General features: G+C 37.5%; 1 protein-coding gene across 1 annotated transcript in view; it reads left to right on the top strand.

Moving 5' to 3' along the window:
- The window catches only part of PRKDC (protein kinase, DNA-activated, catalytic subunit), an 85,241-nt gene that overhangs the window by 11,956 nt on the left and 47,368 nt on the right, over positions 1 to 25,917 (top strand). The window contains 28 exon segments of the mRNA XM_068395724.1: positions 450 to 499; positions 1,108 to 1,245; positions 1,533 to 1,682; positions 2,136 to 2,251; positions 3,953 to 4,112; positions 5,056 to 5,142; positions 5,518 to 5,637; positions 6,023 to 6,182; positions 6,623 to 6,729; positions 7,740 to 7,830; positions 9,225 to 9,388; positions 10,060 to 10,212; positions 11,473 to 11,580; positions 12,404 to 12,630; positions 13,063 to 13,157; positions 13,943 to 14,042; positions 14,996 to 15,129; positions 15,657 to 15,911; positions 16,933 to 17,159; positions 17,469 to 17,677; positions 17,817 to 17,949; positions 19,025 to 19,183; positions 19,505 to 19,708; positions 21,836 to 22,021; positions 22,991 to 23,095; positions 23,945 to 24,112; positions 24,404 to 24,531; positions 25,251 to 25,455. Of these exon segments, the coding sequence (XP_068251825.1) occupies positions 450 to 499; positions 1,108 to 1,245; positions 1,533 to 1,682; positions 2,136 to 2,251; positions 3,953 to 4,112; positions 5,056 to 5,142; positions 5,518 to 5,637; positions 6,023 to 6,182; positions 6,623 to 6,729; positions 7,740 to 7,830; positions 9,225 to 9,388; positions 10,060 to 10,212; positions 11,473 to 11,580; positions 12,404 to 12,630; positions 13,063 to 13,157; positions 13,943 to 14,042; positions 14,996 to 15,129; positions 15,657 to 15,911; positions 16,933 to 17,159; positions 17,469 to 17,677; positions 17,817 to 17,949; positions 19,025 to 19,183; positions 19,505 to 19,708; positions 21,836 to 22,021; positions 22,991 to 23,095; positions 23,945 to 24,112; positions 24,404 to 24,531; positions 25,251 to 25,455 (4,139 nt within the window).

The raw sequence follows: 25,917 nt of genomic DNA, 5'->3' as shown, positions 1-25,917 counted from the left end.
CTTTCAATTGTTTACAGTGGCTTTTCTCAATTGCTGTGGCACTTTCATGTTCTTGATTTGGCATGTGGTGTGCACCCAAAGCACCATGCTGGACTGGAGATCCTAAGTCCTTGTCTGCGAGAGTCATTGGGAGTTGTTGCCTTTTTCAATATGGGCATTATGGGCAATGCCTTGATCATCACTGTGTTCAGACTCAGGGAAAAGTCAAAGCAGTATTGAGAAAAAGTAGTAAGAATCAGGTTCAAAACTGATGCCCTGTGAAATGTCCTAGCGTTATGGCTCTGGTTTTGGCTATATTTGTCATTAAAGAAAAATCTGCGTTCTTTTGCTTCTCCCTCATCCTGACAGAATATAGAAAATTGAAGACTGATTTAATTCATTGCTAACATAATGAGTGATATGGATGCTGTGCCTTTTTAAGTCTGTTCAGGCAATTTTTTTTGTTTCAGTGCATCAGGGATTAATCAGAATCTTCTCCAAGCCAATCACTTTGTCAAAGGTAAAATAACTGTTTAAACATATTTATTTCATCTAGATTCCCAGACTATACATTCCAGTTCTTGCAGATCTAGCTCAGTAAACAGGGGAAGGCCCAAAGAAGCAAAAATGGTACTGTCCATTTGGAACTGTGGCGCAGTTGTTATTAGTCTCTGATTCCTACATCTGCTCCGAATAGTGAGGATGTACCTCTTGTACTGAATGAAAAAAATGACAGGCAATAGACCTTTGTTCTCTGCAGTTCTTGTTTGCTCAGGTTGTCTGTAACAAAGTAGGTTGTAATTAAGGTCATCCAGCTTTCTTCCAGGTTAACAAATTTTGGACAGTTTAAAAGTTTTACTGCATGTTTGTGTTAAGGGAGGATTTTAAAGCTTTTTAATCCTGTGCAGCAGGCTAACTATAGAGTTTCTCAAATAACTGACCACTAGAAGGAGAAGAGCTTTAGAGATTTTTGAAGTGAGCTGGTTGTTTTGTGCTCTTTTCAGATTGGTTAAGTGAGAAAGCTAAACATTTCGTGTTTCTACCTGCAGAAGTAATTTTACATCGTGCTTTGGCTTGAGTCAGGTAGTTACGTATGCAGTGTTTCTGGAAAACATTGTGTCCTTTCAGGATTTTTTTGGAAAAGAAACTTCTGGATCAGAAGACTCCCGTGAAGCTGAAGAGGTTGGGACAGGGAGATGGAAAGTACCAACGTGCAAGGACTATCTGTATCTCTTTAGAAGTCTACTGAACTGTGACACCATGAAGGTAAAACCATAGCTAACATGGAAATACAAAAGGAAAAGTAATCCTGAATCTTATCACTGCTTTTCTAACCCTAGACTTTTTCCAAATGTCATGCTGTAGAAGAACTGTTTCCTGGATTTAGTTGGATTTTGTGGCTGATAAATGAATTAAACAGGGGTGAATTTAGGCTTCCATAGCTGAGAAACATCTAAAGACGAATTCTCTGAATCATTCGAATCTTGGTTTGTAAATTCAAGAAATAATTCTCATTGGTGTATTGAAATGTGAACTTTTTTCCTCCTGCAAAGGAATGTGGTTTTGAAGATGAAAACTTCCTTACTGCAAATTCACCACTGCAGTCCCTGAATCGCTTGCTGTATGATGAACTTATAAAATCTGTTTTGAAGATTATTGAGAAGTTGGACCTGACTGTTCAGAAACTGGATGTTAATGAACAGGTGAGACCTGATGGCTTGTCCATTAATTTCTGCTGTTGTAGGGCAACCAAAATCACATTCCCTGTTTTGTTTCCATTATGGTTATATACCTCCACATAGCATCCTTGAAGTAACATTCATACTAGTCAAAATGTTTTACTTCATATTTCTGGATATTGCATTGCAGTGTTAGGAGACGGGAACATCAGAATTGGAAGAAGTTCACAGAACCTGTGATGCCTGCTCTGGCATCTAGTGATTTTCACTTTTCTACTTGCTTTTTCCTTATGAGCAAGCATTCCATATTATTTATTTGAATTATTGATGTGTCAATTATTAGTCATTTGTCTGTGTCAGACTAGCTAGTAGCAGCTAGGAAAAGAGGAAGAGACAATCTGCTTATCTGGAAAAAAGGTGTAAATGCTTTCTGTGTTGTCACAGATCCAGTGTTCTTGCTTCAATATTTATTTTCAGGATGAAAATGAAACCGACAGTGCTTTGGTTGGACCTACTTCTGACCCTGCTTCAAACCTTCAGCCAGCAAAGCCGACAGACTTTATTGCCTTTATAAATCTAGTGGAATTCTGCAGGTATTAGTAGTTTGGAAGCGACAAATGGTTGGAAGAAATTTAAAGTGAGATTTATTTAACCTACCTGTTTCTGACTTATGGTGATACACCATATTTCAAAATGTGCAAGGTGATTAGTGGGGACACAGTGAGTGTGTTTCAGACATCTGGGTCATAGGTGAAAACATCCTAGCTCATCCGCTCAGTTTTTTTTAAAGAGTACAGGAGAGAAGTCATTCACTTTTCGTTATTCAGGTGTAACTGTCTTTCACTGTACATTGTAACTTTTACTATTATCATAGAATCGTAGAATGGTTTGGGTTGGAAGGAACCTTAAAGATCATCTAGTTCCAACCCACCTGCCACAGGTAAGGACACCTTCCTCTAGACCAGGTTGCTCAAAGCCCCATCCAACGTGGCCTTAAACACGGCCAGGGAGGGGGCAGCCACAGCTTCTCTGGGCAACCTGTTGCAGTGTCTCACCACCCTCACAGGAAATAATTTCTTCCTAATATCTAATCTAAATCTACCCTCTTTCAGTTTAAAACCGTTACCCCTTGTCCTGTCACTATGTGCCCTTGTAAAAAGCCCCTCTCACACTTTCCTGTAGGCCCCCTTCAGATACTGGAAGGCTGCTATGAGGTCTCCCCAGAGCCTTCTCTTCTCCAGGCTGAACAATCCCAACTCTCTCAGCCTGTCTTCATAGCACAGATTCTCCAGCCCTCTGATCATCTTCGTGGCCCTCCTCTGGACTCGTTCCAACACCTCCATGTCCGTCTTATGTTGGGGGCCCCAGAGCTGAACGCAGTACTCCAGGTGGGGTCCACGAGAGCGGAGTAAAGGGGCAGTATCACCTCCCTGAACCTGCTGGTCACGTTTCTTTTGATGCAGCCCAGGATACAGTTGGCCTTCTGTGCTGCAAGCACGCACTGCCGGCTCATGTTGAGCTTCTTGTCAACCATCACCCCCAAGTCCTTCTCCTCAGGGCTACTCTCAATCCATTCTCCGCCCAGCCTGTATTTGTGCTTGGGATTGCCCCGACCCACGTGCACGACCTTGCACTTGGCCTTTGAACTTCATGTGGTTCGCACAGGTCTAGCTCTCAAGCCTGTCAAGGACCCTCTGGATGGCATCCCTTCCCTCCAGCGTGTTGACCACACCGCACAGCTTGGTATTGTCAGCAAACTTGCTGAGGGCACACTCAATCCCACTGTCCATGTCGCCAACAAAGATGTTAAACAGGACCGGTCCCAGTACCAACCACTGAGGAACGCCTCTAGTCACTGGTGTCCAGTTGGACATTGAGCTGTATGCTGGCCATATATACCAAATACTTCAGAGATCAGAAGTACAATCTTCGTAAAGTAGTGTGGGGCATTAAGTGAAAGGTACAGCATTGTTTGTCTGTGGAGATCCAGTTGATTTCCCGTAGCAGTACTGCAGTCTCGGTAATAAAATGTGATATGTGAGTATGTGTGTTTGTATAAATTCAATAACGAGATATAATGAGGAAGAAATGGCTTTGAACTGTAAAGCAAAATAAAAATCTTCCTATGCTTGCCTTACAAGGCAGCATGTAATTATTCCCCCACTGTCTTTGGAGCTGCTCTGTTACAGCAATACTTCTTGTACTGACCTGAATGTTTGAAAAAAATGAAACAAATGTTTTATTAAGTTTCTCCTCCCCACACCCACCGTATGTTTTCTGTGCCTCTGTTTTAGAGAGATACTTCCAGAGAAGCATCTTGAATACTTTCACCCTTGGGTTTATTCCTTTGGTTATGAGCTTATTATACATTCAACAAGACTACCTCTTATTAGTGGATTCTACAAACTGCTTTCTGTTACAATGATAATTGCCAAGAAAATAAAATACTTTGAGGTGAGATCTCTTTTCCCAACGGAGGGGTAACATGTTGTATTAATGATGATGCAGTTCTTTATATATAGTCTTTTATGCGCTATGGAAATAGTTCATTGAAACTGCTACCCAGTTGTTTCAAATGTTTATAGTGTCCTATGGCTCCATAGTTACAAGCACAGAGAAAATCAAAATTTGGACTAGAAGCCCAGTTTCTGAAGAGACACCATCCATGTGTAATGCTCTTTCTGAAATCCTGACCTGAGTGAACAGAGGGATGGGAAGTACCCTGGCAGTGCAGAAGATAGCTTGGATATCAGAAACAATCTAGCTGGAACAGCAGAGACATGTATGGGTTAACTACTCAACTTCTGGAGTATACTTGCATTCCACTCAGTGATTTCCACTGGAAATATGATGCTCTATTGGTGGATGCATCATTTGCAGTATGGAAGCTATTGTAAAGTGACAGTGCTTCATCCCATTATGTTTGTAGCCCACCCCAGAGCCCAGAACTGTCCCTGCCGCTGATGGCACCAAGTGAAGCAGATTTGGGAACTCATTGGTGTACGTGCTTGTACTTTAGATGCTGCTGTGAATTGCCGTTTTCTTATTCCACCAGCATTCTTGCCACCTGGACATCCACTGTTAGGGATGGTTTTTTTCTTTTACAGTTTGTTAGATGGGCAGACAAGGAAAAAATTAAGCCATTAAAAGTTATTTTTCAGTCCTACGTATCTCGCTTATTTGGGTAATATTAAGTGTATTCCAAAAAGTGGACCCTCAGTGCACAGATTTAATGTTAGTTTCGAAGCTTTGAGAGAGCAAACGTGCATTTCAAGTTTTCACTGATGCCAGTTTCATATTGGACAGCGATGTAAGTATTCTGAGTTGAACTTATGCTTCATATGTGTACTGTGTACTACATTTTTAATACTGTTGACTTGTGGTTTCTGTTTGGTAGGGTGTCAGTCCAAGGAGTCTCATAAAATGTCCTGAAGACCCAGAAAAGAAGTCTTGCTTTGCACTGTTTGTAAAGTTTGGAAAAGAGGTAAGTGATTTTGTTGGCTAACTTTCTTAGTCAGAGTATAAAAATACATGACTCAATAAAAATTATGTCTTCTGAGAAATCTTACATATATGATAAAGTATTCCAGCTCTTTGAATTATGCAACATAGTGGGAGTTTAAGATCTTTTTCTGTCTGCTCTTTACTTAATGTCAGAAGAGGTGTATTGGTCACCTATTCATGTACAATTGAGAAGTAACTGTATAATTGTACATTAAATACTTTTTGGTAACTGTCTGCAGGTGAATGAGGTTCCAGTATTGGTTTTGAGTTGTTTATTTTACATGGATATTGACATAGCAAAATCAAGATCTTAAAAGGTTTATGATTGTCCTTGATCTATTTATCTGAATTTTAGGTTGCAGCAAAAATGAAACGGTATAAGGATGAGTTGTTGGCATCCTGTCTGAATTTTTTGCTCTCTTTACCACATGACATCATCATGCTTGATATAAAAGCGTATATTCCTGCACTGCAGGTGGGTCAAAGTGATGCACAGCTAACACTTTTTTTTTTCTAAAACATGTACAAAAGTTCTGGAGCAAAGTTAGTATCCTGTTGAGCAAATAAGATAACTATTAAGCTTTGTACAGTCTTCAGTGAGATAGAATGCAAATAACTTGACTTTTTGGATAAGCAAGTAAATTGTCAGAATTTGCTTTTGCACTAAGCTGACTCTGTTAATGCCTGTGTTGCAATGTAATATGTATCTCCTGTGCTGATCTTGAGTGAGACATTAAGCAGACAAAAGTTATTAATAAGAGGTATTGTATGCTAAATGCTTTCAAATGTGTTTTTTTTAACCTTTGAGTAATAGTAGTCAATAAAAATGAAAGACTCATAATTTTATATTTGATATATAGAATGCATTTAAGCTGGGCCTTAGCTGTATCCCAATGGCTGATCTGGGACTGGATGCTTTGGAAGACTGGTCAACTCACATCCCCAGACATATAATGCAACCTTACTACAAGGATGTTCTACCTCTTCTTGATGGTTATTTGAAAAACTCTACACCTACAGGTACATACAGGCAAAAAATTGTTAGTCTTGAGGGAGAAGAAAATAATTTTTTCATATTAATGCCTGAAGATGTGAATGTGACATACTTTTTGTCTATATTGTGTGTTTCCTGTGGTTGGAACAATATAACTTTGCTTACACCCAAAAATTTACTTTTTTCTTAAACTAGGATGTATTTGCTACTGCCAAACAATCTTTAGTTGTAGCCATTGTATATGCCACTTCTCTGTGATCTGTCTTTTGTATCCTTAAATCATCTTAGTTTTCACTAATAGAGATTTATTTTCCTTAATAAAGGTTTTTAATTAAAGAATAGTTGTCACATCTTAAAAATAAAACCAGGCAAAACCAGTGTGGGTTTTTTTAAAGAAATTATGAGTAAGTGCATGAGGTGCTGGTACAATAAACTGGTATTAATATCCTGGTTTTTTGTTCATCAGCTGAATCCCAGAATAACTGGGAAGTAAGGAAACTTTCTCGAGCAGCCCAGAAGGGATTTAATAAAGTTGTGATACAGCATTTAAGAAAAGCAAAGACTTTTTCATTGGTAAGAATGCTGTTTCTTTTTAGAGTTAAACGTGAGTTAATCACTTCCCACTGTTTCTCTTCCTTTCTTGCATGCATACCTTTTTTCTGAGGGTTATTTCTACCTTAGATCAGTTCAATGAATCACGTTCTACAGCGTGGCTCAAAAAGGTATTACATCAGCACACCTGGAAAGATGTCATATTCTAGGGTGAGAATGGGAATGAAGCAGGGAAAGGGAACTGAAGAAATCCTGTAAGTCAGCATCACTGCTAGGCTGGTGTATTATGGAAACAAAAATTTAACTCCTACACTTAAAATCAGGTCCCAGCTTAGCAGTGGTGCAGTGTGCAAATACTACTTTGTGAATGTGTAACTTTTTTTTTTTAATTATCTTGTGGATAGGTTCATAGTCTTACAAGTCAAACATATGTACCATTTTGACCAGTGGCTTCTCAAGTAGCTCAAAATAAGCGTAGCTTTATTTGTAAGTTCCAGTGCGCAACCTAGCTTGGAATAAACCTTTTTGAGGCATGAAACTAATAGTTACTCCTACATACACATAACTCTTTCCAGCATAGTGGTCTTTAACAAAAGGAGTAAATACAGGCTGCTTAAGAAAATTGGTTGGCTGCTTACATGTAGATACAGGATCTAAACCTTAAGTTCTGGGGTTAAAGAAAATGAAGAGAGTAATTTTTACTTCAGATTTCTTTCCACTTTTTAGACTATTATGTCATTCTGTAGGTATGTCTTATCTGTGATGATAAAATTTTAACCTTTACTGGAGAAATGGCAATTGAAAGCCCACAAAATGTTATGAAAATGCTTTCCAGTCTTCCCCTCTTTTGCTTATTGAACCAAAACTGTTCTCTTGTTTGATGCGGTTCTTCTCCCCACAGGTTCTTCATTTTACCTTCTTCATCTATATGTTAATGAGAGCCATAAAACCTTCATTTACTATGTAAACCAAGTTACTTCTATATAGAAATAACTCTTCCTTCACTAATATAAATCTGTTGAATTATTTAGGATGACAGTACCTCCTTGGAAGCAGTAAGGACTAGAGTGGCACGCCTTCTTGGATCTTTGGGAGGGCAAATCAACCACAACTTAATTACAGGTGGGTGTCTTGTCACTGTAAGTAAAAATATTACGTGCCTATGCTGTCTCTCTTGAAAGCAGATTTTAGTGAGGTCTCAACATCACTTTATGAGAATGCATGAGCTTTTCAAGGAAAGCTATTTTTTGTTGCTGTTGTTTAAACAAAATTGCTTTTATTCAGTTCTGGAGTTTAGGAAAGCAAAGTATTCACTAACTTACTATGGAATGCAGAAAGTGTTTAGAAAACATCAGTTAAAGGTAAAGAATTATATGCACCAGAGTATATGGTTTTATTTATTATTCCCCTCCCCCTTCACCTTCTGGCTGCAAAGCCATTTTAAAACTTTGCCCCAGTTTGTAACTCTTCAGTACTTGTTTCCACCTTTTTGCTACAATTCTCACTTAATCCAGTTTTTCAGAACTGCAGCCTGTGAATTGTGTAAGTCTCGGCAAGCTTACTTCTTCGGTTGTAAGTTTAAGGTGCACCATGCCTTTAGTATGTCCAGGTAGTAGAGCTCCATTTGAGCGCCTTCTCAAAAAAAAAAGTTTTCTGCTCTTCTCTGTTCGGTGTGTGAATAAGCTTTATAATTTAATTATTAAATAACATAAAATCTAAGTAAAACTAAAATGGAAAAGTGTGATGCAAGTACCTGACCATGAGGTTTAAGGGATAAATTCAGCGCAAAATTTAGTCAGTCTAAAAACTAATGTAGTTGTATAGAAGTTTTGTTCCTTTCTTTTCGTGCTTACATTTGTTTTTTTTCCTGCCTTTACAATCAATTTTCTTTCTGCCAAGTACTTCTCTGTTGCTTATTCAGAATTACTGTGGGAAAGTAGCATTATTCCCTGGAAATTAAATACAAAGAGTGGTCAGACTTTGTTAACCAAATTAACAAATATGGGAATATAGGGAGAGAAGGGAGTAAGTACGGCAGTTTTCCTTGGAGGATGTAGCCATAGGTGTAGTCATTTTCTGTGCAGCTGCAGGAGTCTCTATGTTGGATCTTCTTGTCTGATCTGATCTTCAAGAATTTTTTTATAACAGTAGAAGACAAAAGTGGTGTATTGGACGCCTTGAAGAAGTATTTTAAATCACGTGTGATTCAATGTCTTCTGGGTTTATAATTGTCTCCAAACTTACCTGTATTGAAACTGGAGGCTGCTGTGACTGTCTCCTGAAATGTCGGCTGCAATTACTTTTTCCATGTGGTGGCTAGACATCTGTTTGGGTGTGCAGATAAAACCAGCCTTCTAACATACTTCTGGTACGTGTAACATCCAGTGATTTATAAAGCATTAACATCGTACGGCAGTTGGAAGGTTACAGATTTTTTGATTGAGCTACGGAAATACTTCCTCTATGTGTGTTATATAAAGCTTCTTTTTTGTTTTGATCTTTTTCAAATGCATTAGCTACCTCTGCAGAAGAGATGATCAAGAAATGTGTATCGTGGGACACTGAGAAGCGTCTGAGCTTTGCTGTACCATTTGCAGATATGAAGCCTGTCATCTACTTGGATTTATTCTTGCCTCGTGTGACTGAACTGGCTCTTTCTGCAAGTGACAGACAAACAAAAGTATTTATGCTTTTTCTGCATCATTTTTCATGCTAGCTGATAAATACTGCATAAAATAATATCTTCCTTGTTAAGAAGAAAGACCTGCTTTAATTAATTTATGGGTAGCAATGTGCTGCTTTGGTGCTTTTTCATGATGACATTGTTCTGAGTGTTAAAAAAACAAAGAGCAGAAGTTGCTATAAGCTCTATCAGACAGCATTGTGCTTTGAGAGTTAGACTTAACATAAAAAGGAAAAATTTAAACTAGTTGATCTTCAGTGTTGTTTGGCCTCCTTCTCAGGCTTAGCCTATGAACTTGTGGGCCCAGTCCAGCAGAGCACTTAAGCAAATATTTTGCTGCTTTGCTGGTTTGGGATGTTGCTATCTAAAGAGAGTCCAGAATGGAGATATCCTTGAAAACACAATGATGGGTGACTTATCTAGTGATGAATTTTCTCCAGCTGAAAAGTGACTGCCCATGACAGAGACTAAAACATTAGGAGAAAGGCCAGTTAGAATGTGCATAAATTATTTCCGTGGACATAATCTGTTCCTGGAACAGTGATTTAGCATAGATTGGAGTGATTTCTCAAGTACACGCTTTCTTGTAACTCATTCTCTGCTGCCTACAATTTTGTCGTCTTTGTGAAAGTAATGGATGCATAACCAAAAGGATTTTTAAATTTCAGGTTGCAGCATGTGAGCTGCTACATAGCATAGTCATGTATATGTTGGGGAAAGCATCTCAGATGCCAGGAGGACGTCAGGGTCCCCCCCCCATGTATCAGTTACATAAGCGACTATTTCCAGTGCTGCTTCGTCTTGCTTGTGATGTGGACCAGGTAAACAGATTCATTTATAAGCACTGTAGCTTGTTTAAATTACCTCTAAATGTGGGAATTCATTTATAATTTTATTTAGAAGTTATCCTGTTAAAAGTTATCCTGACACGTTGCCTTTTTTTTTCCCCAAATGTAAGGTATTTTGTAAGCTGAAATTCTGTTTTAGGGATAGTTTTTCAGGATTTCGGGGGTGGGGTGGAGGCCTTTTCAAAGACTTCAATAGCAGAGTGTAATTCAGAGTAACTCAGAGGAGTGTACAAATACAGGAGGGTTTCAAGATTCAAGTTTCAAGATTCGTTCAAAGAGTTTGTGGTAGTGGCTGCTCTTTATCACTGTATTCAATTTCTATATTTTTCTTTTTCTGCAATAAGTTAATTTGAGGTGAAGTTGATTATTTCAATATTGAATGAGTGCAAAGCTACAATCCACAAGAAAAGCATTTGGGAGAGAATTTGTAGCTGCCTTATTGATAGCTAAGGATGATATATTTAATTCAAACATCCGAACTTGGTATTTCTCCTCCTTTACACAAAACAGAATAGACACATAGGTTCAACTCCACTGAAATTACAGGTCTTGTGCGTTTTCCGACTGCTCTTTGGACCCTGGCATCCAGGTTCTATTTTTAGACCAAAGAGACTTTGTGTCTCAGGAATATACAGGAAGCTTTGTTACCAGTTTAGGTGAAACCCTTTTTGCTGGCATATGTCTGAACATAAACCGTAGGCAGATGATGTCTGGATTGGTCCAAACCAATGCACACAGATATACACACTGTATTATAAGCATGTATGTATGCATATATAAGTATATTTAATGGTTCTTCCCTTCATGTTGGAGTATGACAGTATTCAATCAGGTTGACTTACAGGTAGAATTGTTGAAATCCAGAAAGTTAGAATAATGTGTATAGTAAAGATTAAGAGAGATTTTAGATCAAAATACAGCTTAAAAACAAACTTCCCTGTTTTCCTGGCTGTATATTGGCATATCAGTCCATGGCATGCAATGTTCTTTGTCTCGGAGGACCTTACTGAAAGTAAGCTTGGAAATTTTTTGAGACTAGTTGAATAGAAAGCAGCTAACCAAATTTTTTTTTTTTTTTAATCCTTGATACGGGAATGTAATATGAAGCTGATTATTCATTTTATAGACCCTTTTTCAAAGAAGTACTGTTTTTTATTCTTACGTATTTTGAATAGCAAAATAGCATAGAAATATATTAATCCTAGAAATGCAGTTGACTTTTACTCTTTTCAGGTAACAAGACAATTGTATGAACCTTTAGTCATGCAACTCATTCACTGGTTTACCAACAACAAAAAATTTGAGAGTCAAGATACAGTGGCATTCCTGGAAGCTATCTTGGTAGGTCATAAATCTTTCTTCTCTTTTTTTTCTGTGCCATGTGACTTTATTTTTAACTAGCATCATTTTACTACTGAAAGAACCAGGAACATGGGAACAGATACAATGGCTCCTTATTTGTCTGAAAGAAGGAAAACAGTTAATCAATTTATTTGGGGTTTTTTATGACCATTTAATGTTTCTTTACCAAGATTTTGATGATGGATTTCTTTATTTCTTTGGCATTCCCCAAATGCAGGTGTAGCATCTTTAGAGTCTTTATAGGATTAATGAAACACACTTTCTCATCAGTGTATACAAGGAACTACTGAAATACATTCACACACCACCACCACCCCCCTAATGAAGGTTGCTTTTGATGTGTCCTTAATTTTTCCTCTAAGTTTCTTTGCTTTCACCAGATGCAAAAGCTTTAAATTTAAAACTGGCTTTTGCACTGAGCTGAAGTGGTTGGAAGCAAGGTCAGTCAGGAGGTTTTGCAGTACTTTTTGTAAATGAAAGTCAGTGGTGTCACACCACTTCTAAAGCAGAGGAACCTGGGCCATCAGAAAATGAAGTGACTTAGACAAGACTCCTAAACTGGTAGCTGAGACAGGAATAGAAATCTAGATCTTTGAGGCCTAATCCAGTGCTGTGAGGGCTGGAAATGCTGCCCTTCCCTTGGACAGTAATAATTTTGAAGCTTTGTTATTTCTGGGAAACTGTGAATACCGTTTTTTAACTTACAAATAGTACTGTGTAAATAAGCTGCTCTATTACTGCACTGAGACAATGGTGGATTTTTTTTTCATTTGTGTAATGAAATAATCTTTTGTAATTTCAGAGTGGCATAGTGGATCCAGTTGATAGTGCTTTGAGAGATTTCTGTGGTCAGTGCATACGAGAATTTTTGAAATGGTCTATTAAGCAGACAACACCGAGACAGCAGGAGAAAAGCCCAGCAAACACCAAGTCTCTTTTTAAACGGTTGTATAGTCTTGCTCTTCATCCCAGTGCTTTCAAGAGACTGGGTGCAGCACTTGCTTTTAACAGCATCTACAGAGAATTTAGGTGAGCAAACAGAGCTCAAAACAGTTAACTAGCTTGGTCTAAAGGTTCAAGGAAATAAAGGAGATAAAAAGAATTAAGTATAGCATTCAAGTAGTCATCCACTGACACTCATTCTGTTAATGTATATGATAGCTGTAAAATTGAGTTACTCAGCTTATTCATTTTTAATTATAATTTTGTAGTTTGGGCTTTCTGCAAGTGGGAAGTGTATAAATTTAAATTTCTATCACAAGTTTATGGGAAGTTATGCCTTTTAAAGGTAGTCAGGAAATTTCATTGCTATTTTTCAGAGTGGTTTAGATGTATTTTTTTGTGCAAACATCTTGTGCAGTTTATCTGTACAGTATTTTAATTTATTTTTTCAATTAGAATTTCACACTTAGTGCTTCTTCTACTCATGTTTGTCATAAAATTTATTCCTGATTTTTAAAGGGAAGAAAATTCTCTGGTGGAGGAGTTTGTATTTGAAGCATTGGTTGTATTTCTGGAAAGTCTGGCTTTAACCCATACAGACGAAAAATCATTAGGTGAGCTATAACGATTAACTATGGAATGAAGAAAAAAGCCATCCTGTTGAATCTTGGATTAAAAAATAAGAACTAATATAACTGTAGGAATATTATCCTTTTGCAACAAAGGAAGGATTATTTTTCATTACTGGTAGAAAGGTCATTTGGTATCTAGTTAGGAACTCTTTGAATCAACTCCTTGCAATATATAAAGGTGGAAGATTTTGAGCCCAGGAGAAAGAACTTTTTCGCATTTATGATGATTTACAGATTTCTAGTAACATGAAAAATGCTGGTGGTGCTTCTGATTTGAGTCCTGGTTTTGCAGTTACATAGGTAAAAATGTAGCTTGATGAGACTCTTGAAGTTTACTCTTCTATAACAAACAAAATGCTCCAAAAATTGACATTTCTATATGTTTGGTGGAAGTTTTCCACCATTTTGTAATACCCTTTCCTGATTGCCTTTCAGAGAAACAGTTCAGGATGTGATAGGAGTGGCCCCAGAAAAAATATTAATATGGGAAAATTTTACAGTTTCTCTAAGCATAAGCATGTAAAATAGAATACACAGTTTTATAGCAGAGGCCTCACGGTTGGCTCAGGCCATGTTGACCTGTCTGCTATTTTATGATCTTGTTCTGCGGCCTTGAAAAACTTACTGTAGAAGCACAGAGTAGTGGAGGTGATAGACATTATCCTGTGTGTAAGTCTCTTGTACCCTTTCTATAGTGATAATACCTTGATTCATTTAACCAAGTTACTAGCATTTATTTATACATGTCAATTCTCTCTTTCTAACAGGTACCACTCAACAATGTTGTGATGCTATTAATCACCTGAAGCGCATAATCAAGCATAAAGCACCTTCTCTGAACAAGGAAGGAAAACGACGAGTACCACGGTCAGCAATTTGCCATTCTTTTGCTTTTTAAATGTTACATTTTGGGTAATGATGTATGTAGTTCCATTAACACTTACAACTGAATGGGGAATTAATCCTGTGACTGTTGCTGATTGAGATCTCCTGATATGTCTATTGAACCACTGGTGAGAAATGCTGGACGTGATAAAAAAGGATCATGATAGTCATTCTTTATTCCAGCGTGGTGAGCTCAGAACAGAGATCTTGCTTTAGTTTGGCAAGGACAGAAGGGAAAGAAGAGCATGTTTCCCCCACAGCAGTGTTTATAATAATGTTAGCGCTGGTGTTACAAAGCATTTGGAGGAAGCTCCTCACAAGTCTGTCTGAAGTAGGACAAGCAGCAGTAGGATGATCAGTGAATAAAGAGGGGTAGTGAAAAAGGTGGAAGAAGGAAGAATGGATTCAGTTTCAGGCTGGAGGAAGCCCTGAGTCACCTGGTCTGATCGCATAGCTGATCCTGCTTTGAGCAGGAGGTTGGACTAGAGATCTGCTGAGGTCCCTTTTTACCTGAATTATCCTGTGATCCTAAAAAAACAGGCAAGTGGAGTCTGGGAGTTAGCTCACTGCTGTGGCATATGGTAAGTTAGGAGACTAGATAATTAGGGACGGGGAAAAACTGTGCGGGCTTACTTAAGCTTTTATCTCCATCTTTGTCTCTTTGAGGGTTACAAAGAGAAGGAAGGAGACCTCATTCTGCTTTTCACAATTTTGCCACAAAGACTATGGTCTGGGGATCCGAAGTAGAGTGGGGAGGAAGGAAAGCAGTGCAGGACATGCTTGTAGAAGAGCTCTTCCTTGTCATGTGGATGAGTTTTGGTTAGATAAAAGGACATTCATAATGCTCATGGAACATTTTGATTTTTTTCAACTGGAAGACTATAGCTTCTTGGTAGACGTCATGAGGACTGTTAATCCCTAATATTTTTGTGCAGAGGATTTCCAGCTACTAAGTCAGTGTGTCTTCTGGATGTTGTCACGTGGCTCTTAGGGCAGTGTGGGCGACCTCAGACAGAGTGCCGACATAAAGCTATGGAGCTCTTCTATGAATTTGTTCCTTTATTACCAGGTATTATAAGGCACAATATATTATTATCTTTGCTTTCTAAATACTGTGCATGCCTTCCCTATATGTTTTCTGTGCAAAGTATTAACTACAAGAAAAATTACTTTTGAAGTAAATGTCTGTTCACTCACTGCTGTTAAATAGAAGCTAAGTAGTTGCTCATATTGGATATCAAATATTGTGAGAACCTCAGAGTTTGTGGGCATAGAAGAGGGTTTTATTGCAAACTTCCTTACAGCCAGGAAGGAGAAATTACAGGCCCAGGACTGCTGTTGCATCCAGCTATGAAGGCAGTATTTGCTGACTGGGAACTAGTGGGTCTCACTAGTTTTGTCTCACAAATTGACGTCCTCCTTGTGGGTGATACAAGTAGTATGACCAAGGCTAGACCAGAACCAATACCTTCTCTGCTAGAAGGTCCAGTTTAAAATGCAAAGCTTGGGCATGTCAGTCCATTTGATTCTAATTCCTTGCTAGCTTGAAATGTGTTTTTCCTAGAGAAGTTATATTTGTGGTTTTATTTCTATCAGGAAATGAGTCTCCATCTTCTTGGCTGGCTAATGTTCTAAAAATCCAGGATGTTTGTTTCCTCATTAACAAATTTGAAGGAGGTGGTAGCGATGCCAAAAATCCATCTGGGATCCTTTCTCAGCCAACTCTCCATGGTATGCAGGAGCCCTTCACTTTGCAGACTGTCATGCAGTGGATGGATATGTTCTTAGCAGCACTGGACTGCTACAATACATTCTTTGAGCTGCGAATGATCAAACCTCATGAAATACTGGGTGAGCAATTAACAGTTGCATTAGATTTATTCATCTCTGTTACACAAAGCCCATCCAAGACAAGTTCCTAACTTGGACCTGAAGCTTTTTTCTTAAAAGTCGAGTTGATGAATTTTACAAATTCTTCCAAAGGTTTCAGTGGCAGTTGTTGTACTGGATGTTTTTTGATAAGTAGTACTTTGTTAATAGTGTATCTTAAAATGTTTCCTTTTAGTCCTAGAAATGTACCTTTACATTTCTGTCTCAGTCATCCACTCACCAGCAACTTATTTTACTCTATATCATCCTAAATAATTATGCTGTACAGCTAATTTCCCTCTCCTGAGGAGAGCGATAGATTTTTTTTTTTTTAATCCTTCCAAAGCTGTTTACGTGCTCTTTTTTAAAGTCTGGAGGGAGCTATCAGAAAGCAATGAATGAAGTCCCCTTTTCACTTCAAGCCCTGTACTATTACCTTTCTTCAGTTCCTAATGCTTCAGCTGCATCAGGTCCAGAAGCCTTGTATTTGAATTTTGATCAAGTGCGTAGTAATACCTTGTGTAGTCATTGTGTCTCTATCAAAAAGTTTTCCTTTTTATTATTCATGCAGGTCTAAACAAAAGGCCTTTTATCACTGACAGTACAATTGCATAGTTACGTCATATATAAAGTCTTCTGCAAGTTCTAGGTAGTTTGTCAGTGTCCTCTCTGTCTTGGTTTAAAACAATACTGTAAGTTTGTTGGATGCAGTTAGCATAGGGACAAATGATTCAAAACTAGGGATTTAAAATTTTCATCCTCTTTGTTACACATGCTTAAATCATTAATAAGGACTTCTAATGTTCAATAAGTAGAAAGCTACCCCTCACTGCCCAGAATGTTAATATTTGGAACTGGTGTATGACTTTCAGAAAATACTGGGGTAACATATGATGGTTTTCTGTTTGTTGTCTCAGTACAACTGTTCTCTTCCCAACACAAAATAATACATTTAAAAGCTGAGAGCTTCTATATCATTTCAACTTAGTGTGATTCTTCATAGGTGTAAATGAAAGATCCTCATTCTTGGAGGCTGTGCAGTTCTTCCTTGAAACTATTGCATTGCATGATATCCACGCAGCAGAGCAGTGCTTTGATTGCAGTTCAAAGGGCAGCATGTTCAGTCCACAAGAGAGAGATGTGTATAATTACAGCAAGTGTACCATTATAGTCCGAATCATGGAGTTTGTCACCATGATCCTGGAAACATGCCAGCAGGATTTCTGGAAGGTAGGCACTGAAATCTGTAGTGGATAAAAGATACAAAATTTATACATAGTTAAAGATTTCTCTTTTCATTGTGATGTTAGTTTGCTGGAGAATACCAGCTTCAGAGGTACTTTAATTGAAATTGATGACTAAGGATCATGAACTGTTACAGTCTTTGCCTGTAAGTGAAAAGAATTATATTGCACGGTTAATTTTAGTGGTTGATGTAGTTTTAATTAGAGAAAATTTAATTAGGACTAACGATAATCATGAAGAACAAAATAGGGAAATTAAAATGGATTTTTTTATTTAATGTTTTATTCTTTCTAGCTACTTGAGAAGGAATTGCTTAATGCAAGCCTTATAGAGCTTCTGGTGATGACAGTGTGTGATCCATCACACGTGGGCTTTAACACTGCTGATGTGCAAGTAATGAAAAATCTTCCAAATATCTCTGTAAGACTCATGAAAGCTTTGATGAAATCTCCCTATAAGGAATCTTTGAAACTGTGCATTAAAAAAAGAATCACACCGCAGAGGTAAGCAGGGGCTTTCTTGTAAGCATGAATCTAGAACAAGTGCCACTCATCATGAGAAATGGAAAGTAAATAATGTTGTGTATGGTTGCACATGGAGCTTCCCACCAATGTAATATTATTGCTTCTCTTTTCTCATCAGCCTTGAGGACCTTTGTTCTGTTGATCTGTTTAATTCAGATGCACGTTTTGATCAAGTTAGGTTTAGTGATGTCCTTTCTGCCTGCAAGCAACTGCAGAAATCTGGCCTGCTGCATTCTGTTCTCCACAATCAGGTAATTATTTATCCAGAAAATAATGGTGAATATTTTTATAGAGTAAAGAGCTTTTCCTATGTAAAAGGCCAGTATGAAAACATAGAACAGATAAGATGAAGTAGTTGCGTAAAATGAGATCAACAGCGAAGAGCTGGTGTTGAATGGGATCAGAAATAAATGTTTTATGTTTATTCTACATAACTGAGTAGCACAGTAGAGATTTGAACGATCTTCATAATTATGTCTGTCTTTCTCTAATTTCCAGGGCCTGGGAGCAAACAGAATCTACCTAAAACTTCCTTTTAGTGAGCTTCACAAGACTGAAAGCTCAAAAAGTCAGGATTTATTATTCTATAAAGGAGGCATTTCTCAACAATTTTTAAGCAGAGAACATTCAAAGTGATGAGGGAAATTAGAAAAGGAATACATTCTGGCTGATCAGAAGCAATATAGTGGGTCTGAGTCGCAGGAAAACAGGATGGAGAGCAGTTGAGGGGTGGAGGTCTAGGCTATATTACTCAAAAGAATTCTTTTTACTAAGTTTCTCATTGTAGTCAATCTATTTTACTTTGCGCAACTGAAGGAAAACAGGCTATGCAACAGCCACAAGGACTGGGAGAATTTGTCTACTGGTGAGCAAGGCTATATTTAGTAAATAACAAAACATTTAATTTCTGTGAGGTGTTTACCATATATCCTCTACATCTAAACAAAAGCTAGAGCTGTGATTGTAGGATGGTGATATTCAAGGAGCTGCATGGTTTACATTTTGTGGCCCACCTGTTCTGACTAAGCTGTTCATTTTATTTCTGTAGTAGTGTTATCAGAAAAAAATCTGGAGGAGGATCAGAATCTTTTGAAGATTTTCAAATGACTTATTAGTTTGTTCTGAACTTTGTACACTACAGAGTTGTCTGGTTAAAAATCGTGTTCGTCAGTTAGAAAGGTGTCTTGTCATGATAAATTTGCATTGCTTTATAAGAAAATGATCTGGAGTTCAGGTGTTTTCATTAGCTGTACAGGTGGATTGGAAGGCCTTTATGTTATTTTTTTCAGCTTATATTAATTGTCTCTTGTTTGTTTGTTTCCATAGGATGAAGGGCCTTGTTTCTCAGTTGGCTCTAAGCTTCTTTCAGTTGTTTATAAAGGTATTGCACCTGGGGGTGAAAGGATATCTCTTCCATCATTAGACATCAGCAGTAAGCGATTAGCTGATAGACTCCTGGAGCTAGCCTTTGCTATTGATGACCAGGTAGGATACGGGTCCCCAGCTTCAATACTGTATCATCATTTAATACTCATTATCAATAGCCTTCTACCCATATTTTGGATGGATGAGGCTGATGTTTTATTCATAATCCTACAGAGGAACTGTAAGGATTCTTTGGATTAATTGAGTGACAGCTGTAGATAACAAGCATTTCAGTATTCTGTTTGTGCTTTATTTTTGTGCTTTCTGGTAACATAAAAGAATTTGGTATAAAAGCTTTAAAAAACTCATGCGCTTTTGTAAGAAATGAGTGGGACTTAATGTGCTTGAGATAACTCTGTCTCCATACCTTAATTTTCACAGTGTGAGGAGCTAGTAAGTCTGCTGTTGAACACAGTGGTGTTATCTGTGCCATTATCGGGAGCATCCCAGAAGAACCTCATCAATTTCTCTCATGGACAGTATTTCTACAGCCTGTTTTCAGAAACCATCAATCAACAGCTGCTGAAAAACCTCGATGTGATCATAGTCCAGCTTATGGAATCATCTGTCAGCAATCCCCAAATGGTATTAGACTTCTTTAAAAGGACAAAGTCAAATGAGAATGTTAGAAGTAGCATTCTTCTTTTGTTGTTATAGGTAGATGTAACTGATTGTGTAGTGGCGAAAAAGCGCATTTGGTTGTGCTTCAGACAGCATTACATTGATAGGTTTTTTGTTTTTTTTGTCATGGCCCACTGGTGCCTGCTGGCATGACATTCCTGGTCTCTGGCACCCTGACATAACTTAGGCTGTCTGTTGTCTCACATCAAACTGAGTGGAAAGTGCTTACCTATTACCTATTCTGAAATATATGAATTTCAAGGGTTTTTTGCACAGTACTTCAGATCAAGAATTTCCTTTCAAAGCAAGTCTGATTGTTCCGATTTACTGTGCTTTGATTTTAATTGTAGAGTGGATCCAGAGCATGCGGACTGGATTTGTTTTGGATAAAACTAAACTGGAAAATGAATTCCAACCACTAATGGGTATTTAGTCCACAGGACTAGCGTAGAGCTAGATCAAAGTATTGAAAAGAGAAGACAAACACATAAACACACACAACCCCCCATGACCTGAAATAAATGCAGGGTAGATGTCATGTACTCGGTCTCAGCACCACTTGTTTTGCTCAATGGTTTTTCTCCTGTTGGTCCACACTAATTACTAATGTAGAGCTCACCTTCAGGTCCACGGAGGAAGTGTGTTATAATAAAGAAGCCTTTTTTCAGTGCTTCTGAGAAACAGAAGGGTCAAAAAGGAAGACGAAAAGTCCACTTTCCCTTTTGCTTAAAAAGATGCTTAGGAAAGTAAATCATCCTTTTAAAAATAATTGTGTCTTTGCTTAAAGATATTGCTTCCAAGTAATGTTTTAAAACACTGGAAGCATAACTTTTTATGATACCAGAAACTGTTTAATTTAATTGTAGAGAGACGTATATATGTTTTAAAAAGGCTGGTTCTTGTGATGACTTTGTAGTGTTTCCTGTGCAGAGCATGCCACTTACTTTTAAGAGTGTCTCTGATAAATGATAGGCTACTAATTTACACTGGCTACATGTGGCAATAGTGTTAAGTCTTCATTAATTTAATTAAGGTAAATAGCCAAATTTGGTCCAACAAATACTTTTCTCTTGTCCTCTATCTGCTCTTCTTCTTTGCCTAACTTTAAAAAAAATGCTATATAGATTACATTTGATAAGATATCTCTTTAGTTTTATGCATTTGTGATGTATGAGAAGAAAAAATAAGGTTTCTTTTACTGTACCCATCCAAATCTGGTGAAATCACAAGGTTGATAATGTTAATCCAGTTTATTAGGTGATTGCCAATTATTTGAGATGAGAATGCAGAATTCAGGTTTGGAAGTCAGTGACTGTTAGTTTTAGTCAGGTCTTTCTTAGACTCTGAAGAAAAGAGATTAGAGCATACTTAGTTCATATTTGGTATGCCGTGATTTATGTTTCTTTTCAAAATGTATGCAAATAGATTAGCATATGTCCTGTTTCTCCCATTTCTTAGCTTTACACTAACTAAAATTTTCAAGTGTTTGATCTTTAGAGTCATTCTGGATTATCATTTCTTTCTCCATATTCACACAAAAGATATGGGAAGGAATTGCTGCATTGTACTCTGAATGAAACAGGAATAGATTGGATAGAAGTCTCTTTTTTGAAAAGTGTATGCTTTTAATTTCCTACAGAGAGACTTCGTCTGTATCCTTTTGAGATTTAAATCTAGCATTGCTATGTGATGCAATAGATTAAACTTAAGGTTGCTGATATGTCAGGGTAGGATTTTCAAATTTCCTCAGTTAAGCATTTACTTTCCGTTAAATACAGTTATATTTAAGGATGTGGGATAGAGTTCAGATCTTTTAATTTTATATCCTAATCTTAGCTTTCCAACAGAGTCAAAGAAGAGAAAGGTGCTTCTAATTTAGGTGCTTTTAGGACAGATAGTAAGTCAGACGGAAAGAGCCTAAGTTGAAGGGATTTTCTTTTTTTTCTTTTAACAACAAACTTTTAAACTTTCGGTCAGGTGTTCTGTTCTCCTGAATCGGTGATGCTCTTTTATGATTGCCCATAGCAATGAAGAGATCCTATCATCCTTTCATTTGGGATGCAAGAATCTACCTTTTACTTTTCCTTCCAGGTTGGTAGCATTTTGAACGGCATGTTAGATCAGAGTTTTAGGGAGCGCACCGTACGCAAGCAGCAAGGAGTGAAACTGGTCACAGCTGTACTAAGAAACTGGAAGAAGCTTGACAGCTGGTGGGCCAAAGGTTCAGCTCCCGACAGCAAAATGGCAGTCTTGACCCTGCTGGCAAAAGTTCTGCAGGTATGTGTTGCTTCGTAAAATCCGGGTAACTTTTCGAATTCTGTAGGAATTGTATCTTGTTTTAAAGAAATGCTATTTCATTCTGATGTTTTATGTTTGGAAGAAAAAGAAAAGAAAGTTGGAGAATATCAGAATCTGATTTTTTTTATTTGCAAAGTACAAAAAATATTTGGACAAGCAGAAAGTACTAGATTTTGCTCCTCTCACTGCACCCCCTTCCCCCTGCTCCCACCCCCCACCCCCAATTGTTTGGTTTTTTTTAACTGATCTCATATTTAGCTGCCTCTTTTCCTTCTGGAGAATTGGTAAAAGTGCAGACAGTAAACTTTGAGCAGCCTCTGATAACATTCTTTGGCATGTTGGCATCCAGAAAGTCACAATGGAGGAGTTCTACCCATATCAACAAACTGCAGAAAGATCTTTATTTCGAAGACCTTTAACTTCTGCTACATTGGGGTTTTGGTCTTTTTTTTTTCTTTCTCTGTCTTGAAAACATAATTTATCTACTTATCTTATTGGGGTTTTTTAGGAACTTGTAAAAGCAGCTGTACTCCAGTATACACAAAGATCATGTATTGAGAATTTTTTTTCTTTTTTTGTAATTAATTATTTTAAACTTGAATTATTTTAAAGGTATGTGATAGGACACAGAATGGGAGCTGTATTGCTGTATTAGCTGGCAATGAAGCTGGCCAGTAGGAAGTCTGGCTTTGAGAGGGAGATTTTTTTTTAGCTAGAAAATATCCAACATTATGATTTTGTTTGTATTGTGTTGGAGCTTTTAGAATTCTTTTTGATAGTCCTTTAAAAACCAAAATCACTCTGTATGTGCATTCTGTTAATTCAGTGTATTTTTTGGAAATAAACAATGCTATAGCTCATGGGTTTTCTATTGTTAATTGATACAATGATCTCTTTGACTAGTTTAAAAAAAAAATCCTAATTTTTTTGTTTCTTCTGTCATTCCAGATAGACTCTTCAGTTTCTTTTAATACCAATCATGAAGCATTTACAGATGTTTTTAATACCTATACCAGTCTACTTACTGATCAGAATTTAGGCTTAAATCTTAAGGTAAATTGCTCACTTCAGTGGCTTTGCTGTCCTCCCCACATTAGAATGTTAGTTGTTCATGAAATTCCCTGTTATTGGGCTTAAATTTTATGTTAGTTTGCACAGTAGCATGGACATGACTTCCATTTTTTATTCTCCTGTTCAACATCCTAAAAATTGTAACTTTAGAAGTTACAACTTTAGAACTTTAAAGTGTTCATTTGAGATGTTACAGCTAATCAGGCTTTTAGCAAGGGCTGGCATTTCCTACATGTCTAATTACGAACCTCTGCCATGATTTTAATGTCCTTGTCTGCAAGCGTGAGACCAGTAGTAATGGATTAACTGCTGTATGTGGTCAGGAGAGGGAGATGAAGTAACATGTACTGAAAGTGGAAGTTATAAAAGATGCTGGAGCATAATGTTTGGACTAGAAGATTAAAAATTTTCTACTTATGAGAGAGATTTGCATAGTTGCTGCTCTGTCAGTCTGCCTTTAGCTAGACAGAGTTCTGTACTTTCCTGTGCATTCAAAATAAAGTTTGGGATCTTGCTTTAGCTGCCAGGTGGTGTGTTAAATCAGTCACTTGTGTGATACTGGATGCTTGCTTAAAAGAACAATGAGGTCTTATTCATAGCTGTGTCAGTCGTGAGATACTAATTAGGTTTAACTCCACTCAGCAGTGACCAAAGCTTGTTTCCTGAACTAGCACCTGAAAGATGAGTGGCTACATAACGTATCTTTATAAGTGCACTTGAGCCGTTGAATCAGTAAGCACAGCCACTGCTGATTATTTTGTGGTCCTATTCAGCTTGCTTCATAGTTAGAGAATAATTTTTTTAGTGTGAAACTGCATTTCTTTTCTTCAGGGCCAAGCAGTGATAATTCTTCCGTTCTTCGCTAATTTGACTGGAGAAAAACTTCAGGACCTTAAGAATGCTCTTGATCAACTTGTAGCTTCCAATTTTCCCATGAGGTCAGATGAGTTTCCCAAAGGAACCTTGAGGCACAATAACTACGTAGACTGCACTAAAAAGGTCAGTATTCTTAATGAATGTATAATTAGAAGCCTAAGTGAACTATGCCTAGAAACAATGTTTCACAGAGTCTGGAATTAAAGAGAGAGACTTCCAGTTTGTGTAAGGAAATCAGCTTTTCTATTTCTGAGTTATGTCTTTATCCAGAAGGTTGTTACAGATACACATTAAATTACATGTTAGATACACATATCCTTCTGAGCATCTGCTTCTGATCAGTGTTGAAAAATAATGGAATTGATTTGATCCAGTGTGGCTCCTTATTTTATGTGTTACTTCTTTTTTTTTCAGTTTTTAGATGCATTAGAATTGTCTCAGAGTCCAATGTTGTTGCAGTTGACAACAGAAATCCTCTGTAGGGACCACAAACATTTCATGGAGGACTTGTTTCAAGCCAGCTTCAAAAGAATTTCCAGGAGGTAGTTTGGTCTATTGGATTTTGCTCTTGTTCTCACAGAATTTTTGCTGTAGCAAATGTGCTTCCTCTATTATGTTGTCCTTGTGATGATTTGCACCACATAATAGTTTTAATTCAGATTTTGCTTTTGCCTTCACATTTCAAAAATATTTCTGAAGTGTGAACAAGTGGCACCAACTTCCAGATAATGCTTCCGATGCCTGGCAATTTTTGTAAAGCCTTCTGTAAATTAGCATGTTCCAGCAGAATTCAGCTGAAGATAGTAATTACATGTGATACCTATATTTGCTATCCCTGTATGACCACATGATCACTTAAGTTGATAGCACTTAAACTGACAGTGAATTATTTTGTTCAGCCGCTTTCAGAACACAACAGCATGTTTATTTAATTGAATGTTTCCAGAGTAGTAAATTGTAGACACAAACATGCTCTGTCCACAGAAGAGGTCTTCAGTCTCCAAACCAAACATTCCAATTCATGATGGGCTATTAAGTAGTGACTATTTTGGAGCATGTAGTTTCCTGGACAAAGTAATTTGTCTTATGCCCAAATCCCATTTCTGAAGTTTTAGCTTTTATAAAAGTATTCAGAATGACAGTTCATCTAGTAGTGGAATACTTGACAGGCCACAGAAGGACCTTTCAAAACCAAGGGGTTTTGAAACATAAGTGGAGTCTGGTAAAAGAGTTTTAATCTTGAGATTCCCATCTTGTTTAGGAGCACCACTGACAAACAAGTGATGCTTTTGGACACTGTTCACAAAATGTTCCAGAGTGAAGACGTTTCAAATACTACCCGTCAAGCGTTTATGGATCGCTCCCTCCTCACTCTCTTGTGGCACTGCAGCTTGGATGCACTGAGAGAATTCGTTGGCAAGATTATAGTACAGGCTATGGATGCCCTTAATGCCAGGTTTACAAAGGTATGAATTACTTTTTTTTAGGATTGGGGAAGGTCTAATAAAATGCTGGTGGTGGTATGTACATTTTATTTAACTTTGAGTGAGACACTAATTGAAACTATTTGCTGTCCAGTTTTCTGTAGCTTGAAGCAGAAGTTTGTGCCGATTACATAGTTTGGTTATTAGTGAGAAACTTTTCTTTATTCCCAGCACACTGTTGCTTTGAAGTTAATGTATGTTTGCATATCTACTGTGTATAAAAACTGAAGTTGGAATGTTACCTGTATGTATATACAGGGATCTGAAGTTCTGTCAAAAGCAAAAACCAGTTCTAACTTTGAAATATAAAAGCGGTATACAATTATAGCCTGTTACTACATTGTAAGAGAGAGGTGTTCAACGTGCGTAATGAAAGCTCTTAAATTAGCTGCCTTACTTCTAGAGAAACAAACTATCTTCTAATCATTGCAAAGATCCTTCAAC

This window comes from Nyctibius grandis, chromosome 3, assembly GCF_013368605.1.
Source record: "Nyctibius grandis isolate bNycGra1 chromosome 3, bNycGra1.pri, whole genome shotgun sequence".
In the NCBI taxonomy this organism is placed as follows: domain Eukaryota; kingdom Metazoa; phylum Chordata; class Aves; order Nyctibiiformes; family Nyctibiidae; genus Nyctibius; species Nyctibius grandis.
Note: the sequence above shows the minus strand (reverse complement) of the source record. Positions and strands in the feature narration are given on the sequence as shown.